General features: G+C 47.0%; 1 protein-coding gene across 4 annotated transcripts in view; it reads left to right on the top strand.

The window, feature by feature from the left end:
- Positions 1-1,845: 1,845 nt before the first annotated feature.
- Positions 1,846-19,428, top strand: part of COL2A1 (collagen type II alpha 1 chain) — a 99,895-nt gene continuing 82,312 nt past the window's right edge. For 2 of the 4 annotated variants that reach the window (XM_080994368.1, XM_080994366.1), the window contains exons 1-8: positions 1,846-2,221; positions 6,322-6,531; positions 9,083-9,099; positions 9,886-9,918; positions 10,025-10,057; positions 10,155-10,208; positions 12,673-12,765; positions 18,056-18,133. In XM_080994368.1, the coding sequence (XP_080850494.1) occupies positions 2,128-2,221; positions 6,322-6,531; positions 9,083-9,099; positions 9,886-9,918; positions 10,025-10,057; positions 10,155-10,208; positions 12,673-12,765; positions 18,056-18,133 (612 nt within the window). In that variant the 5' untranslated portion in view covers positions 1,846-2,127. The remainder of the gene's footprint in view (positions 2,222-6,321; positions 6,532-9,082; positions 9,100-9,885; positions 9,919-10,024; positions 10,058-10,154; positions 10,209-12,672; positions 12,766-18,055; positions 18,134-19,428) is intronic. The other 2 variants (XM_080994367.1, XM_080994369.1) reach the window with 2 other exon arrangements.

Below are 19,428 nucleotides of genomic sequence, written 5' to 3'. Positions count from 1 at the left end.
GGACAGAGGCCAGTGTTGCCCGTGGCACCCATGCCCACCATTCAAGGCACCCCAGGATACCACGGCACACTGGCTGAAAACCACTGACCTATTCACTCAGCATTTCCTAACGAGGGAATCTTCCCTCCATCCGCAAAGACGGGTCTCTTTTGGAGCGCTCTCATTGGATCTCTACGCGCCAGCCACGTGCGCAAGGGGATTCCGGGCTCGCTTTGGGGAAACAAAGCTTCCCTTGGCGGCTGCGCCCCGTTAGGGCATTTGCGCGGCGACGCCACCGAAAGCAGGGCGCGACGCACGCTTCTTAAGTACGCACTTGCAGGGCTGGTGCGATCCTGCGCGGGCTTCCTCGAGAGTAAGCCCCTTTCTCAGAGGGTCTTACTTCCGAGTAAACCCATGCATAGGGGTGTGGCGCGTGCTTTTGCGCCGTCTTTTCCTCCTCCACCTTCCAGGCTTGCACACCTCTCCTCCTTTTACCTGCCCCAGGAGATTCGAGTACCGGGGCGGGGGAAAAGAAGGAAGAGGCGGGCTGGGCTGGGGAATCGATCAACAATCGGACGCCGGAATCAAGGCACGAAGCCCCTTGTCTAGCGTTGCGCTTTAACGGCGGAATCCTGTGTCCGTTCCAATGATCTCAAGAGGATTGCCATCAAACTTTTAACTTTTAAAGAGCGGGGGCAGAGAATGAATGGAGGCAGATCCTGTAGTCTTAAGGGAGTAAGCCACCCTATTTCCCTGACTGTGATTTGTTTTAACCCTGATTTTTAAATTGCTTGCAACCTGCCCTGCTGCCTTAACAGCAGCAACAACGATAAGAATAAGAATTATACACTGTATCCGCCTGTCTGGCCTAGGGTTCGTTGCCAGAGGCACAACTCTTCCACCCGTCGCCATGCAGTAGCGGCGCTGCAATGCGTTGTCTTCAAGCTGAATTCCTGCTTCTGGTGGGAAGAGTTGTTCCGGGATCTTTGCGCCGGGACCTGATCTTTAAAAGCGATCTCACACCTTTAGGCCAGAAAGCCACCATGCACTGTGTGTGTGTGTGTGTGTGTGTAAAAATCCCGAGAAAGACAGAGTGGGAAGGGTCGATGGAAAGGAGGAGAGGGTTGGAACTGGATCCGTATAGTTTGCAAAGCGAAGCGAGGAAAAGGAAATAGCGCGAATCAGCTCCGAATTGTGAGAGCGAAGAGAGCAACGGTGCAATTGGAAGCTGGGGGTGAAACCACTGGGGGTGGGTGGGCTGGAAAACGGGGTGTATTTGTGTAGTTAGGCGTTAGAAAACCTAGACCACGAAGGCGGCAGGTGTTCCCCGCACTCCTCGTGGGCGGAAAAGCCGGGGAGCTGCGCCGTCTGGGAGAATTCGAAGTGAAACCGGACCGGCTGCAAACTCTGGAGCAGGTGCGGAGGCGCAGCCGCCGGTGTTCCCCGAGGCCCCTCTTGATCCTGGCTCCGTTTGCGTGGCTTTTCCCCGGAGGGGGGGACTCATCCTGGCCCCTGCTTCTTCCCAGGCGGAGGGAAAGGAGCTTAACGCAGCAGACGCAAGTCCAGAAGCAGCCGGCTCTTGCGCGTGGAGAAGCGGAGCGACCCGGGAGCGCTCTGCAACTTGCAGTCCCACGGTGGCGGGACTGATTCACTTCGGGTCCGCCCGCCGTCGAGGTATCGAGATGGGTGTTTCGAGGGCGGGGGGGAAGGCGCCACAGACCCCTCCCTCCCTCTCACCCGGTTGCCACCCGTTTTGGCTTGCAGGGCTCCTGCTGCACTTGAGATGGGCCAGGAGGGGAGGGGTCTCTACCGTCGGGGACAAGGCTCGGGGCTCAGGTTACAGCCCAGCTGGGGGGCGGGGGGGGGGACACGGGGACCTGGGCATATACGCTGGCTGCTAGAAGGCAGAGGGGAGCATAAAGCCGCGGTGCCTCAGCCCGGAGCACACGACGGCAGCAGCAGAGAGACTTTCTGCCGGGCCTCCGGGGGGGACTTTGGATTCTCCTGCTGTTTCCAAAGAAAAGGGAGGATCGGCTGCATGAAGGCTCGGTAGCCACTGGGGGAACTACCATCACCACCTTTTCCTCCTCCACCACCACCACCACCTCCCTCCTCCCCGCAAAGGTCCTGCATGTCTAACATTTAGACATGTTCAGCTTTGTGGATTCAAGGACTCTAGTGCTCCTAGCAGCCACGCAAGTCATTTTATTAGCAGTTGTCAAATGTCAGGATGAGGATATACGTAAGTTGCACCGTTCTTCTTCTCCATCTTCTTCTTCTCCTGCTGCTGCTCCTCCTCCTCCTCCTTCTGAAAGAGGGCGAAAAGAAAACCTATCCGGATGAGGTGGGGAAATAACAGGGAGGGAAGAGGTGTTTAAAAAGAAAGACCTGGAGCAAAGACCGAGAGTTTGAGGGTTTGCACAATTAAACTTTCTGTTCCGAGTTGGCCTTCCTGTGCTTGGATTTCTCTCCTTTGCTCACCAGATTCTTTCCTTCCCATAAAAAGCTTCTCTCCATCATCTCCTTTGGTATGAGATACTGATATGCCTGTTGAGGGGGAGGCTGCACTGTGGTGCCTGCTTGGTTGAGAAGAGAGCTCCGCTTACCACAATCCCAGGGTTTTCCCATTTCTTCTGCCATTGGCCTTTCTGGGAGAGGGGTGACGTGGGGGATAAGGTTACTTAAAGAGCCGGCCAAACCATTATATTCCACCCAGGACTCTATCCCCCACAACCCCCCTAAGTCAGAAAGACAGAGCTCACCCGAAAGTGGTGGAAATGCACTTTCTGCCTGTGGCGGCCGCGAAAGAGTTAACTGAATGTGGTGGCGATGGGTTCAAAGGGGGATCCAGACAAAAGAGAACATTGGGGTTAGACAAGCAAGACTCTTTGCCTTCTCTCCCCCCCTTTTTTCCTTTTTTTTACAAAGAAAGATCTTTGTGCAGAAAAAATCTGTCCTCCCCTTTTGCTCCCTCCCCCAATTCAGTTAGGGATGTGGAGTAAGGTGCAGATGGAGATCCCAGGGAATTTGATAGCTAACAGATTTTTTTGTTGTTGTTGAAAGGAGCAGAAGGGAAAATTCCCCCCCAACCCAAGAGGCCACCTGAAGGGTGCAAAGCATTCCAGAGACACATCAGTCTAGTTTGCTCTGTTCTCTCCATCTCTCTCCCCCTCTCCTACCTCCCCCCCCCCCAATATATGCATGAACAGCACATGCATGCAAAATTTAAACCCAGGGAAAAAATGGTTTCTCTTAAATTAGGTGGTGGAAGATACAGTAGTTTCTTCCTTGTGGCAATGTCCTTTCCCTGCTCCCCCCATTCACATTGCATATACCGTATTTTTTGCACCATAACACTCACTTTTTTCCTCCTAGAAAGTAAGGGGAAATGTCTGTGCGTGTTATGGAGGAAATGCCTACGGGTGGCATGCCTACGGATTTTCCTCCTCTAAAAACTACGTGCATGTTATGGTCGGGTGCGTGTTATAGAGCGAAAAATACGGTATATATTAGAATATATGTATATTCTAATGAATTACAAAATAATCGCAAAATGTGATACTACGAAAGACAGCAACCATACAGTCAGGGCTGTCCCTTCCCCCCCTACCCAGAAAGGTTTTGTTGTCCTGGATATTATTCAGGGATGGAAGACGGAAACTTTATTAGGTAGAAAGAACTTTTTTTCTTTCTTTTAAAAAAAAGCTCATTTCTTTGGGTAGGTTCCCTATTGCTCGAATTCCACGCCTGCCTCCGTATGCTCCAGACTGTAAATCAATTGCAGGGAATAAAGCTCGAAAAGCAGGGTGAGGGTGGAGGGAGGCCTCTTGCTTTGGATCACAGGCCATGCTTTATTTTTCTCAGCTCGAGCTTCCAGAAAAAGAAGGGGGGAAAAGACAGGGGGAGGCCAAGGAGTTGAATTCCTTTTTGCTCATGTGGAGCAAATCTCTGCAGTTGAGTTTTCCAAGTTAGTAGCAGAAAGGGCCAGTTGCGGGAGGTGGGGCCGTGTACCTAGTAGGGGCATCCAAGCAGCGGTGGTGTCACCAGTTCTGGTTTTTTTCCCATTCATCCTCCGTGAGAAGATTACTGGTAAGGCTCTGCTCCATGACCAGCCTCCCCTGGAAAGGGTTCTGGGTTCAGCCATGAGCTGGGGTGCCCTGTGGAGAGTTGTCCTTGACCATCTCTTTGGTAGGTGCTGTGTTATGTCAGTCAGGTACCCTTGCTTCTCTTTAAAGTTTAGACAATTGTGATCAGCTGGCCTGACTGCACAGCAGTGCAGCTTAGCACATCCATTTTCCCTTCATTGTGTCCAGCGATTTCAGGTCAAGCGTTGAATTTCAGAGGTGTGTGGGCAAGTAAGGGAGCGCAGATATCGCCCTTTACCTTTTTAAAAAGGACCTATTGTTGCATTCTTATGAGCTAAGGAGAGAGTGGATTTGCCTATAGCGTTGCTTTTTCACTCACTGTTACCTTAGCACGCCTTTTGGGAGTCTCGTCTTGTATTTATGTCTTTTATTTTATTTTTAAAGTGTGCTCCCAGGTCAGGGAGCGAGCTCAATTCCCGCTCTATGAACATTTGTTTGCCTTTGGCGGCAATAGCTTCCAGATGCTGAAATGCTGCCCATATTTATTTAAACTAGTCCCTAACTGAGCCATGTGAATCGCGCTCTGTGTGCACTCGAGAAAAGCCCCATTCATGAGTGCGTGGGTCCCTTGGGCTCCTGCAGGCTCCCCCTACTCAGGGCACAATAAGCCCCCTGTCATTTTGCTGGTGCTGTCAAGCCTTCACTAGGATGTGTTTTAGAAAGTGGGGTGAGGGGGTGGGGAAGAGGAAAGCATGTGCCAAAGGGGCACATTTTTAATGGGTTTCTAGTGACCTCTTCCCTACCACGATCATTTCTATTTAAGTCTCCTAATGGGGGATAAACATGGTCAGTTCTTCTGATTAGAGCACCGGGGTTTGTGCCATCTATTACTCGTGCCTTCCAGTTCCAAAATGCACCCCCCCTTGCCAACTTCAAGATCTCACATCAATTTTGTCTACTGCTGCTTAAAAAAACCTAAACCACTCACTCCTTTTTAATGGGAAAAACAGCTTTAGTCCTCTTCTGCACATACAGAGAGTCAGATAGGGTCGTTGCTCTTTCTTAGGCGCACTCTGCTGTCTGTGTTCCAGATGAGAAGCATTTTAAAAGGGTCTCTAGCATCACCCCTTCCCCACGATTGCCAGGTGGCGGCAGTTTCCATTTTGGCCAGAGGTTACAAACCTGAATCGACTATGTGGCCTAGTATAACGCTGTTCTGACTAAGAAATGGCCGATCGGTTTGAATTTCTTGCACACCAGAAGTGCACCCAAGAATTCAAGCTGCAGAGCTAGTAGTGCCAGACCAAGCTCAAGCATGTAGGCCTTCGGGAGACTTTTTAAACACCAGATTTTTTTTGTTTGGGACACTTGTTCTCCTCTGCATCCCCATCATCTGCCAATTCAGCATTCTTGCTGCTGTGGACAGAGGTGTGTATGACAACTGTTAAAAGATGCGCTGAAGTTGAGGCCGAGGCAGAATTGGGCCTAGAATTTGCCAGATGCCCTCTCTGAAAGTAGCATTCCACACGCTGTGCATCCAGGCAGAGTGGCACAGCGGGCAGAGTGTTTCACACTTTGGCAGAGCCAGGTTCAAAATCCTGTTCATCTCTCAGAGAGGCAACTAGGGGGCGAGTAGCTATGACCCTTGCCTAGCCCTTACCTCACTGAGAATTACCTCACAAAGGGTTTGTTGTGAGGAGCAAGCAAAGTAAAGCTATGTCCTGCCTGGAGCTCCAGAGATCTTATAGGAAGAAAGCCTCCATGATTCTACAGCAGGGGTGCAGAAGAAGGTGTCCTGCAGACATTGTTGGACTACGACTCCCATCATCCTTTATCACCATAAGGGGCCATGCTAGTTTGGGCTGTTGAGAAGGCCACAGGCTCCCCATCCCTGTTCTGTAGTGTCCTGGTAAAGGCTCTCAAACCAGCATTGTGAGAACTGAAGGTCTTTGTGTGTTTGTGTGTGTGTGTGTGAGTGAGAGAGAGAGCAGATTACTAAGCCCCCCCCTTTTTTTGGATAACACTGCCAAAATATCATAAATCTGGGGAAGATGGAGAGATGTCCTTGAATGGAGCCAGTCTGGAACAGAAGAGGCCACCTTTGTGATCATTATTTAGGATTGCTATAACCAATGCTGATGTTATTACCCTGTTTCTTTCTCTCTCCCCTCCTTTCTGGTTCTTTTTCCCTTTTCCCTTTTTTTGACTCTTTTGTCCCCCTACCCTACCCTGCTCTTTCCCTCCCCTTCTGGCACAGAGGAGGCAGGCAGCTGTGTACAGAATGGGCAGAGGTATAGTGATAAAGATGTGTGGAAACCTGAGCGCTGCCGGATCTGTGTCTGTGATACTGGGACTATCCTCTGCGACAACATAATCTGCGAAGAACCGAGAGACTGTCCCAACCCTGAGATAGGCTTCGGAGAGTGTTGCCCCACCTGCCCAACTGACCAGCCTGCCGCCAGTGGTCGTAATTTATTTATTTCCATTCCATATAAATAAATTACTTGAGAGATAATAGCAAAAAAAAAAAAAAGGGGGGGGGTGTTTCCTAAAGGCCATGGATGCAAACCACAAAAAGCTCTGTAGCATCCATGGCAACTGCTAGGAAAGGCTACTTCTCATAGTTGGTAAAGCAGTTTCAGGTGCAGAAAATACGCCTTATCTTATTTGAGTCATGGTTTATGTGAAGGAACTTAGATGGGTAGCAGTATTGACAAAAGATTAACTTGTCCATGTAAGCAAGCCCCTAAAATAGGTAGCCCACAGTTGTTTACTTAGCAGAGTGTATCTGTGTTTGTGACACACTGATGGGCTAAAAAAGGGGAAAAAAATCTGCCACTTTACAAAACATTTCCTGTCTGGTCCCCTGGAGAAAAGTTTCACTCCTTAGAAGTGACCAGATAAATGGTTTATTTTTATTTTTAAAAGGCTGGTCTGGTAAAGTACCAGATCCTCAGACATGCAGCCTTGAATCAAGCTTTTCTGTGGCCCACTTGCCATCACTGTATATATATATTTTTGTGAGCACGAAGGAAATGAGAAGAGCATTGCAGTGCTTAAGTATATGATACTGTGTCTTCCCCCCAACTGCACCGTGTTTAGCTGTGATTTCAGTGTCAGAAATTACGGGGTGAGCTGCACAAGGACAGTTCCTTTACAGTTTCACTCAGATGAGAAAGGTCTCATTAAACCACCAAATTAAACCTTTCCCCCCTTAATGGGGTCTTTTAAACGTGAGTTGTCCCATCCTAAACACATTAGGGGCATGTAAAGCTCCACTTAAATCAGTGGGATTTGCACAAACTTTATTGTGTGCAATCCAGAGAACGCTAAATACAGTAGTGATAATAAGAAGGTTGATGGTAAATTATAGTGCTTTAAAATAAGTGCCTGCAGTATATTTCCCCCCCCCCCAGTTATAATGCACCTAAGTCCTACTGAAATCAATGGAATTTGAGTGTTTCTTAATCCCATTAATGTCAACGTGACTTTGGCATGCCTGCTTTTTCAGGATTGCACCCATTCTGCATTGCTCTTCAGCCATTTCCATTTCATGTGCTGGCCAGAGATGTGAAAAAACCTCTTGCAGAGTGTAGGCTTTGGAGCTAGTAGGAGTGAAACACTATCCTCATTTTTGGGGAACCAGCTGCAGTGTAAAACTATGGAAGATGTTGGCAGATACACCCCCAACCACATTTTACTCCCTCTACTCTTGCAGCCCCTTGATGCTACTGCCTTAAGGGACTCTGAGATTTTATTTTATTTTAAAAAAAAGTGGTCTCAGAACCAGCAGCTCAAGATTTAGCCTTGTGAGAAAATAGACAGTCAGGAAGTGAGGGGGTGGGGGCTAGCTTTCATACCTGAGATACTGGGGGTGATTAATAGTGCTTTGCTATGTCTCAAAAGTGCTGCCCAGGAGGCATGGTTAGCAAAGTGACTGTGATTTTTAGTTGGTGCAAGGAAAGAATCCAGCATTATTTCAGGTTCCAAAAACGGTGTTCTTTTTGTATGTGTGTGTAATGTGACCGCCTTTGCTCTATCCCAGGAGTCACGTTACAATTAGAAGTGGCCTTTTTTAACCCTTTTACCTTTGAGGCTCCTCTACTTCAAAAAGTAAAACAAATGACAGTGTGAGGCAGCCAGAATGAGTAAAGGGTTGAGCCTTGCAAAAGTTAACTGTGTCCCTTCCGCAATGTTTATTTGCTGTTAAGCTGAATGTGGCTTTTAACTTCTGCATTTTGTGTCACTCTTGCTTTTTTTAAAAAATGAAACAAAACATGAAAAGCATGCTTTCCTCTAAAACTTCTTGTTCTGTGCACATTTGCGATGGCTTAACAGATTGATCCTAATCATGCTTGATTGGTGACGAGTCCAACTGATTCGTAATTTCGGTGAGGATTTTCTTCCAAGGAAGTGAGCTTAGGTTTGGAATCTGTCTCACATCTCTCAGGGAGATTTGCAGCTGCACCCTGGGCGCATTTGTTTGGAAGAAACTCCCACTAAGTTCTGTAGGACTTAGTCCCAAATATGTCTGCATAGGATTGCAGCCTTAGGCATGCCTACTTGTGTGCAGGATCATGGCCGAATGTGCGCTGCTGCTGCTGCTGCTTTGATAAACAGAACACTTAATTCCAGTGGGGCAAAATGGAATTAAACTGAGTGCTCCTGCAGTATGGCTTTGAACATGCAGCGATTGGTTTGGAATCCTATTATTCCGTCTGTGCTTTCCTGCTCTGCCACTTTGCATGGGGCTTTCGTTCCAAGTGTAAAAGTCCTGTGCCTATAATTTTCCTGGGGCAGCAGTATCTCCAGCACAGCGGATGGGTTTAGAAAAGCACAGCATCTCCTCACCACCACCATCGAGTCACAGAGCCTCTTCCCTTATCTTCCTGCCCCCCCTTGTCTTATTGTGTGCATCTCATGCGTACGGCTGAAGGTACTATAATGCTCATATGATTTATGGCGACATGGTTCTGATGCTTTCTTTCTCTCCCCTCCCCCCCGTTTTTTCTTAACAGGGCAACCTGGCCCCAAGGTGAGGCAACTGAATGCTTTATTTAATTGCCCCCCAGGGGGTGCCAAATTTTACTTGTGGCGTCAGCTCCTGTTGCCTTTGACAGCTATCTGACCTGTAGATTTCTTTCATAGTTTCAGTATTTTGACTCTTGCCTTTGCTTTTCTTTAAAAGGTGGCGTATCAGTGGAGGGCATTAACAGGGCAATAATTCTTACTGCTTAAGATGTCCTAAAATGATTTGCCTGCTGATTTCTGCATATCGAGATGCTGTCTAAGGCACAGGAACATGTCAAGTCGGCTGCCCTGTCAGTCCCTTGCTGCACACATTCATTTGGCATATAGAATGTACCTCATTTCCTGTCCCCCGTGAAGAACAGAAGGAAATCTGGAGAAGCCAGTGGAGCTACTGCAACAGATGGTTATTGTGAATTATTGCAGAGCCGAGCTGTCTCATGGGCATGAAATGTGAACTGCAGTTCTCATATCCCAGACCTAGTGAAAAAGCCGAAATGTTTCCTTAACTTAAAAGCAATGAATACTTCCATTGACTTAAATAAGGCCATTCAAAACTTAGGCTAAGTTTATGCATACCTCTTGTGCAAAATTGGGGCCCAGATGTTCTTTACCCCTTTCAAGTACACAGGCCTGCGTACAGTTGCACAGTGTTTCAGGCAGGGAGTCTAGATAGAATGTCAACATTGTGCATGAGTTGAACACAGGGCATCATTTGTGTGTAGGGGAAGCCTGGCTTTGGTGTTTTGTTCCGTTGTCCTGTTAAACCTTGTGCACACTTTGCATTTTGCAGGGACAAAAAGGAGAACCTGGCGATATTAAAGATGTAAGTGCTACACTTTCTGTGTCCACCTTCCTCATCCCTTGAATGCTGTCAAAACAAAATGGGCTTCCAACATAACCAGCTTTTTCTCTCGCTCTTTCCTGTCCAGGTTGTAGGACCAAGAGGACCCCCTGGACCACAGGTAGGGAACTGAGCTCCTCTGCTACAATATTTTAATGTTTTGGAGGAAAATGTTCACCAAAATATCTAACTGAGTCTCTTGTCTCCACCTGCTTTAGGGACCTTCAGGTGAACAAGGACCAAGGGGAGAACGCGGAGATAAAGGAGAGAAGGTAATGCCAACTTCTCATGCATTGGGCAGAGGATTAAGATTGAGATCCTATGCCATAGCTGTCAACATTTCCCTTTTTTAAAGGGAAATTCCCTTATTCCAAATAGGATTCCTCGCAAGAAGAGGGAAAAGTTGACAGCTATGTCCTATGGATGCGTTCCAGGGAGCGAGTCCCTTTGTACACCATGGGACTTACTCTTCAGGAAACATGTATAGGATTGCATTGTACATCACGACTGAAAGCACCTGACTTCCGTTCTCAAGTCTTGGCTTTGCTAGTTTTTAAAATATCAAACCTGTCATATCTTCAAGTCAGGGGCATCTTGATGATGATTTGCACACATTAAAGTGTTGATTTTGGAAAGTTAGTTGTAGAGGGTACAAGATGAGCACTTAATAGTCTGCTTTTTGTGCTTAGGTGAGTCAGGGAGTAAGGTTTCAGTATTTTTTCAAACGAGAATGAGTGATGAAATGGTTAGTGTTGGATTAGGACTGGGAAGAACTGGGTTCAAGTTCCCCTCACCCATGAAACTTACTGCCTGACCTTTGACCAGTTGCTATCATTCAGTCTAACATTCCTCATAAGGTTTTTGTGGTGGTAAAATTTTGGGGGGAGAGGCGGGAGTGGAGCATGGTGGGAGAGGATCGTCAGTGCCACCCTGAGCAGTGTACCTGGAGTATTAAATATAAGATTTGTACCTGTGAGATTAAAGCATACTGTTGTGTGCAGTCTTGTAAACCAATCTGCAAAAGTTGCATGCCCGCACAGTTGCTTTACTGCCTCACCTTCCCACAGACAACTATGACGGCTCTTTGTGGTACGTCGAAGGTCTGAAGCAGAAATAAATGCAACTCATTTCTGAATTCATAAGAGCTTTTCTGCCTTGTCGCCTGGAAACAATGCTTGCTCACCATAGGCAACTAGGCAAATATTTTTTGAGGAATTCAGCATTGTGCTATGCTGATCATTCCATCACTGCAAGGCGGAACAATTCCGCCTCTTCTCCCCACCCTAGGGAGGAAGTACAGTAGTACCTTGTTTTGAGTCCGCCCCGTTTAGGGTCCTTTTCGTCCAACATCCGCGGCAAACCCGGAAGTACTGGAATGGGTTACTTCCGGGTTTGCTGCTTGCGCATGCACAGAAGCGCTAAATCGCGCTTCGCGCATGCGCAGAGCAGCACTTTGTCAAGCGTTCCTTTCGTCGAGCGTCCGGGGCTGTAGTATTCTTTTGTACATCTTTGTTCCTTGGCTGTCTCTGTTGAATGGATAGGGCCATCCCCAGCATGTGAAACAAGTCCCTGTGCGCATCACATTTTTGGTCGGAGAACATGTATGTATTTTAGGGTGACTCAATAGGCCCATAGTTTTCAGGTCATGAGAAGTAATAGTTCAACTTTGCTCTGTGCCAGCCTCATCTAAACTACTGCCCCCAATGTTGGGTACGTTAAGAAGGAGGTAGACAAATTGGAAATGGGTTCAGAGGATGGCAGCAAAGGTGATGAGGGGGTGGAAATCACATAGAAGGAGGCAAAGGGTTGTTCTCTGCTGCCCCAAAGGGCAAGACTAGGGTCACATCTGCACTATACATTTAAAGCAGCATCATACCACTTTAAAACAGTCAAGGCTTCTCCCAAAGAATCATGGGAACTGTGGCTTGTTAAGGGTGCTAGGAGATCCCTGTTCACCTACAGATCCTCAGAGTTCCCTGGGAAGAACAATTGACTGTTAAACCACTCTGCAATCTAATAGGATTATGTTACAGGGGAGTAGATTCTGCTAATGATCACAGCAGTCTGACAGTGGAACCAGCTCCAGGTTCGGTAGGTGGGCTCTCTCTTGTTGGAGATATTCCTGTAGAGGCAGGAGAGACACCTGTCAGGTAGTGAGAGGGGCTCTAGTTTTGAATTCAGTGTATTGGGCAGGGGCTTAAACTAGAAGTTTCTAAAATCAGTCTTTTTCAATTTTAAAGAAGAAAGGAGCTTCCCAAAGCAGTTTACGCAAATGCACACAACCGAAGGGTCCGTTATGGCCATCTCCTGCATCCTAAATAGTTTTTTCCCTAGAAAATCTGACTGTTGTGCGATCATAAGTATACACAGGCCACAGATTGCTAAAGCAGAGCAGTAGCATGTACTGGCATCACTGCTGAGCATTTTTACATTTGTGAGCGTAACAATTATTTGGAGTGGGCTGTTAATACACAGATGAAATTAACAGAGAAGACTTAGCAATATTTTAAGTCCACAATCCTATGAACCCTCAGGCCAACTCGGTGAGATTTACTTTTGAGTAGACGTGTCTAGATTCGGACTGTATAAGATGCATGATTCCAGTTATGAGGGTTAATTGAACCGTGTGCCGTTGCCGCTTTAAAACATGATTTTCCCTGTGTAATCTTGGATGAGATGATATAGTGGTTTATGATCTGACTTCCTTGGGACGTTTTTCTTCCTTTTTAAAAATAGGGTGCTCCTGGACCACGTGGCAGAGATGGCGAACCTGGTACACCTGGCAACCCTGGGCCTCCTGGACCTCCAGGTCCCCCTGGCCTTGGTGGAGTGAGTATCCTCTCCTTGATTCACACCCCCCCCCACAAACACACACACACACACACACATTTCATGTGTGGTTACAGAATGAAAAGAGCTCTTTCACTGTGCTACCTACCAAGAATTCCTGGTGTTCTAACTCTGCAATAAGCCTTAATTCAGTTCAGCATGCATAATATGCTACCTAAAAAAAATGCCACATATTCAGAATACAACAGACTGCTGGGTTTTCAATGGCCTAGATTGCCTTCTTTTGCCATTAGAGTTGTGGTTTTCAAACCTTGTTCTGGGAGGGTCCTCTGGAAATACCCCCTTCCCCACAATAACATGCGTTTCTGCAACAAGTCAGAATCCCTTGAAACACTGTCTAACGCTTCACTGCCAAGCTTATTTTGCCAGAAGTCATCTGCAAGGGAGTGTTGGGTATTCTCTAGAGAAACTCCACCACTATCTCTGAGTGGTGTGAGATTCCAGGGGTTCCAGGCATTTACCCAGGCATTTGTGTTTCCTTTCAAATGAGGTACAGTGGAGATTGTAGTGTCTTTATTTTATTTTTTATTTTTATTTTATTTATACCCCACCCTTCCCGGTTCAAAAACCGGGCTCAGGGTGGCTAACAACAAATTTAAAACACTTAATTATAATAGCAGCATAAAATACAGTATAAAAACATGAATAACAATAAAATTCAAAAATCAGATAATCCCCAGGGCTAGCTGGCTGAATTGGTCCTACTTGGGCCAGCGAGGAGGCCAGGGGAGAATTAGCTGTGGGGTCTCAAAGTGGGTGATCTTCATAAAAGGGGGAGGGGCAAGGAAGAGAAAGGAAATAAAAAATCAGGCTGAATTCAAATTAAAGGCCAGGTGGAATTGCTCTGTCTTACAGACCCGACGGAAGGAGGTTAAATCCTGAAGGGCCCTAGTCTCATGGGACAGAGCATTCCACCGGGTCAGAGCCATGACTGAAAAGGCCCTGGCCCTGGTGGAGGATAGTCTGACTTCCTTAGGGCCTCAGACCTCTAAACTATGGTCATTCATGGACCTTAAGGTCCTCTGCGGGGCATACCAGGAGAGGCAGTTCCATAGTTACAAGGGCCTTATGGCATATGCTTTATTTAAACATATGTACAACCTGAGCCTATGATGGAGGGGTTCACAGCATTGACACCCCAAGCGGGTCTTGCTTCTCCATAGCCACAGAAATCAGGCATCTCTTTCTTTCATAGGCTTCAGCCTGCTTCTTCCTCCAGGTTCTAGCTTACCCTTATACAACTCAATTCTTGCCTTTGTCTTTTCTAACAAATAGTGAGTTGAGGGAGCCCCCCCATTTGTCTGGCACAGAGCCACTTCCTTTGATACCTTAATGACCTATATTTATAGGGCCATTATATATATATAAAAACACTTTTCTGGCTATTCCAGCAATTTGAATCCTTCCTCAGATTTTAACACTGGATCTAGGAATTAGAAGAGTCTTGGCATACAGCCCACTCCCCCGGCCCCCCGACACATAGCAATACATTCTCAGTTCATGCAAGATGGACAGTGTTCTCAACAGGCTGGGCTATGGCTTTTTTCTGTGAGATGTCATAGAATACTTTTTAATGCACTGGTGGTCTATGGCAGGGGCATAGATAATTTCATAGGAGATCATAGAATCATGGAATTGTAGAGTTGGAAGGGACCCCAAGGGTCATCTAGTCCAACCCCCTACAATGCAGGAATCAAATGCAGATCAGTTGATTTGGAAAAGGTTCCCTCAAGGTAGAAAACTACTGTGCTAGAGGAGGATCATCAGGGCTCACCACTGTCTATAGACTTGGATCAACAGCCCAGTATAGAATTAGATGTTCGTAGGCCCTCTGATTTCTGTAGTCTTAAGCATACTTATTTCCATACTCCATTGTGGGTCCAAAATACATTTGTAAATTTCTCCGCAAAGCACCTTAAATTCATTCCTAGTTAATTACACCCAACTTGCCTAGGCAACTCTAGTTCTGAGGGCCATTAGGTGGCCTTTACTAGGCCCAGCAGATTAATGGCTACACCAACCAGTTATGTCTATTTCAGGGAAATTTTTGGAACTGTAATTTTCAGCTGGGGAAGCCAGTTAGCAATGGGTTGCAGCGACAGTGTTGCTAGGGCTGAGCAGGTTTTGATTTTGTGTCAGGTTATGAAACGATCAGGAGAGTGGCAGGTCTGGACGAAGGCAGACATTCCATTAGTGCATTTCCTTAAGGTTGTATTTTAGAGTCACTAAATCCTATACCCTCTTAGCTGGGAAGAAGTCTCAGGGAACTTAGTGGTGCTAGACTACAACTCCCATCATCCCCAGCCAGCTTGGCTAGTACAGTGGTATCTTGGGTAAAGAACTTAATTCGTTCTGGAGGTCCGTTCTTAACCTGAAACTGTTCTTAACCTGAGGTACCATTTTAGCTAATGCGGCCTCCCACTGCCGCTGTGCTGCCGCGGTACGATTTCTGTTCTCATCCTGAAGCAAAGTTCTTAACCCGAGGTACTATTTCTGGGTTAGTGGAGTCTGTAACCTGAAATGTCTGTAACCTGAAGTATCTGTAACCCGAGGTACCACTGTAGTCAGAAATGGTGGGATTTGTAGTCAAATATCTGCAGGCCCATGTTTGAGGAACACTACACTAACATAGTTTAATGACTGTATATATATTTTTTGCAACCCACACTTGATTGCTATTAGGGACGTGTAAACAATATCAAATATAGGCATACTGGAGGATATTAATGTGTAGAATGTGTGTAGAATGTGTAGAATGTTCTTTGATTGAAGTAACCAACCCTGATTTTTGAATGTTACTCCACACATAGGACATACTCACCAAGTCATATTCCTTTACTCCAGGTTCATATAGGGTAGCCAACAATACACATTCTTTACTGAGTCACTACTAGTAAACGTTAGAGTTGCTACTCTGCATGGAAACACCCACCGAAAAGAGTAGAAAACGTCCATTCTTCCCATTCCCTTCAGTCTTTTGTGGACAGGGTGGTAGAGTTAAAATGTTTTAGGAAGTAACTGATCTTGAGGTTGTACTTTTGGACAGAGGTGTAGCGTGGGGGGTGTGTGTCCATGGGGGTCCGTGGCTCTGAGTACAATTTTAATAATAATAATAATGATAATTAATAATATCTTTATTGTCATTGCCCCCTTCGGGGACAACGAAATTACTTGACTGCTCCATAAAAACTCTAATTAATCAATACAGTATAATACAGCAAGGGAGATTAGATGACTTTCAAAGTCCGGGCTTCCCATTCAGGGCCGAGATCGCTCTGGAGAAGAAGCTGTTCTTAAGACGGCTCGTTCTTGTCTTCATCATCCTGTATCTCCGTCCCGACGGCAAGAGCTCGAAGAGACAGTGACCAGGATGCGATGGATCTTTTACTATGTCCAGTGCCTTCCTATGGCACCTTGTGGCATAAATCTGCTCTAAGGTGGAGAGTGGGCAGCCAACAATGCTCTCTGCTGCCTTAACAACCCTGCACAACCCCATCCTGTCCTGGGTAGTACAGCTTCCGTACCACACACATAAGCCATAAGTGAGCATGCTCTCAATGGCACAGTGATAGAAGGCAAGCAGCAGTTTCTGCGGAAGATGGTTTTTCCTTAGTATTCTCAAAAAGTACAGTCTCTGCTGCGCCTTCTTCACAAGCCCCCTTGTGTTGACACTCCAGGACAAATCCTCTTGTAATTCAATGCCCAAAAATCTGAACGTTGTTACCCTCTCCACACAGACCCCATCAATCAAAAGTGGCTGGACGTTGCTCTTCTGTCTCCTGAAGTCCACCAGAAGCTCCTTTGTCTTCCTTGTATTTATGAGCAAGTTGTTAGCTCTGCACCACTCTGTCAGCCGCTCCACCTCATCTGTATTTCATGAGGGGGCAGCAGGCTCCTTCATCAGGGCCTGGCTCTGAGTGAGAAGGAGCTGAGGCTTGGCTGGGCACTTGTGCCCGGCTGCAGCTCGGCCCCGGGTCAGGCCTGACCCGGGGGAGGAGAGCAGGAGAATGGGTGCCAACACTGCCATCCACCCTCCTCAGCTGCTGTGCACCTTGCACCCGGCTCCGCCACTGGGTCAAACTGGTGGGCATACGCTCCGGCACTGCCTTTGGACATGCATCCTTGTACAGAGGTGTATTCAATGGTTTCATAATAGGATTAATAAATAAATCTGATGGGGTTGTTCTGCTCTCCTCAGAATGCATTGTTGTTGTTGTTTAGTCGTGTCTGACTCTTCGTGACCCCATGGACCAGAGCACACCAGGCACTCCTGTCTTCCGCTGCCTCCCGCAGTTTGGTCAAACTCATGCTGGTAGCTTCGAGAACACTGTCCAACCATCTTGTCCTCTGTCGTCCCCTTCTCCTTGTGCCCTCCATCTTTCCCAACATCAGGGTCTTTTCCAGGGAGTCTTCTCTTCTCATGAGGTGGCCAAAGTATTGGAGCCTCAGCTTCACGATCTGCCCTTCCAGTGAGCACTCAAGGCTGATTTCCTTAAGAATGGATAGGTTTGATCTTCTTGCAGTCCATGGGACTCTCAGGAGTCTCCTCCAGCACCATAATTCAAGAGCATCAATTCTTCGGCGATCAGCCTTCTTTAAGGTCCAGCTCTCACTTCCATACATCACTACTGGGAAAACCATAGCTTTAACTATACGGACCTTTGCTGGCAAGGTGATGTCTCTTTAGAATGTATAACAGTGCTTTTTTGGAGCTAGGTTTGACCTGTCGGTGTCCATTTTTAAGCTACACTTTCTAATTATTCCAAGTGCACTTGAATATTGTTTAGATTCAGTGATGTAGCTCTGTGTTCCAGACACCCTGTCTCTAGATATAATGATCAATGTTTTGTGTTTTTGATAACTTGTTGGAAAGTTTGTGTATCACAAAGTTGATTTCTATCCTTGCAGACCCCCCTCTTGTTTACTGTCGTGGAAAACACCAAAACAATGACTTGATAATAGGGTGGGCAAAAAAATACAACTTTCTACTCAGAAAGCCCCCTTCCTTTTTCTCTCCAGATGAAATTCCGCCTAAAAATATCACCCTATGTCTGGAGGTATAGTCCCCCAGGGAGAGTAAAAAAATGTAAAACGAGCTTGCCCTAATTTCTTCCTCTGTGATGTGGGCATGCTTGCCCATCAGATATTATGGGAAACTCTGGACTTTTCAAAAGACTTCTTGTATTCCTCATTGTGTGAATGTTCTCCGTCAGATCACATCACGTTCCACTGAAACTGACCACGTTCTCTCTGTGCTTTATCTTTGCAGAACTTTGCTGCTCAGATGGCTGGAGGATTTGACGAGAAAGCAGGCGGCGCTCAGATGGGAGTGATGCAAGGACCGATGGTAAGGACCACAGGAGAGTCCCCTAGTCGTTTGAGCCCATGTGTGCGCGACAAATGTATATTGCAGGGGTGGGTATGCTGTGACTCTCCAGATATTGTTGGACTACAACCCAGCCAGCACAGCCAGTGATCAGCAACAATGGGAGTTGCCCAACTTTTAAGACTAGTGGGCGCTAGACACAAAATGGCTGCCACGGAGGGAGTGTGACTTAACACAAAATTAGCAAGGCAGCCACTCCTGGCCATCTTATGCTTACCGTGGAAAGTCCTGCTGGCCCTGATTGTGGAGATCTCTCTCTCTTACACACACACACAGATGCTGTTGCTGTCTAATAACAACCAGAAGCATTCCTCAGTATCATGAAATATATACAAGGTAGTTACACCATTTTCATTGCACAGAAATTGCTTAGAAAGAACCTGCATATTTCACCTCATAACTTTCTTTCTCGAAGGGCTAGAGCTCTTTTAAAAATGAAAGCTCAAAGTCTTGGGCACCTGCCCAGGGGTGCCACTGGAAGCCTTCTGGTTTGGCAATTTCTGACGTAGAAGTCCATTGGTTTCTCACCCAAGATATATCTGGTGTATTGGTTTTATGGCAGCTGGCTGCCATGGGATGATGTTCGATGAAGAATCCTGGCAATTGTAGTCAGTGGCGTAACATGGGTTGCCAGTGCCCGGGGCCCATGCAGAGGAGGTGGATGGAAGGCAGGGAAATGGACGGAGTACGCATGTGCATACTAACAGCATCTGCGTCACCCAGGAGATTACAGCCACGGAAGTAACAAAAGAGCCGTTCCGTTGTCTAGAGAGGTCACTTCCTGGTTCACATGGAGAAGCCATCAGCGGCAAAAGTGTGAGGCAGCACCAGGTGCTGAAATTTTGCGCCCGTAACAAATTTGCACCTGGGGCAACCGCCCTGTGGCCCCTCCCATACTATGTCACTGATTGTAGTTTAGTGATGGTGAGAACGGTCTGTTAAGAGACTTTTAGCTCCACTCGCACAATGGTATTTTCCTAGGTTCTCTGCAGACAGTGCCCACCTACAGGGTTTTGAGGCTCTCAGGCAAGACCCAGGGCTTCATTGGGCCTTAGCCTGAAAATGGTGGGTGCCTTGGGGCTTCTTGGGTGGCTGCCCCATACAAAATGGTGGCACTGTTGAGTAGTGCTGATGGTGGATGTAATGGTTCTAGGGGTTGCTCGTGCGTAAACCGGTGCTTATCTCCCCGGCTGGGTGCAGACACCTGGCTGGGTTGCCTAAGTGAACCTTTTCTGTCCGGACAGCCACTCACCCGT

The sequence above is a fragment of the Podarcis pityusensis genome (assembly GCF_964106645.2).
Source record: "Podarcis pityusensis genome assembly, chromosome: 2".
Taxonomy (NCBI): domain Eukaryota; kingdom Metazoa; phylum Chordata; class Lepidosauria; order Squamata; family Lacertidae; genus Podarcis; species Podarcis pityusensis.
The sequence above is the reverse complement of the archived record's forward strand: the minus strand, read 5'-3'. Positions and strand labels throughout refer to the sequence as shown.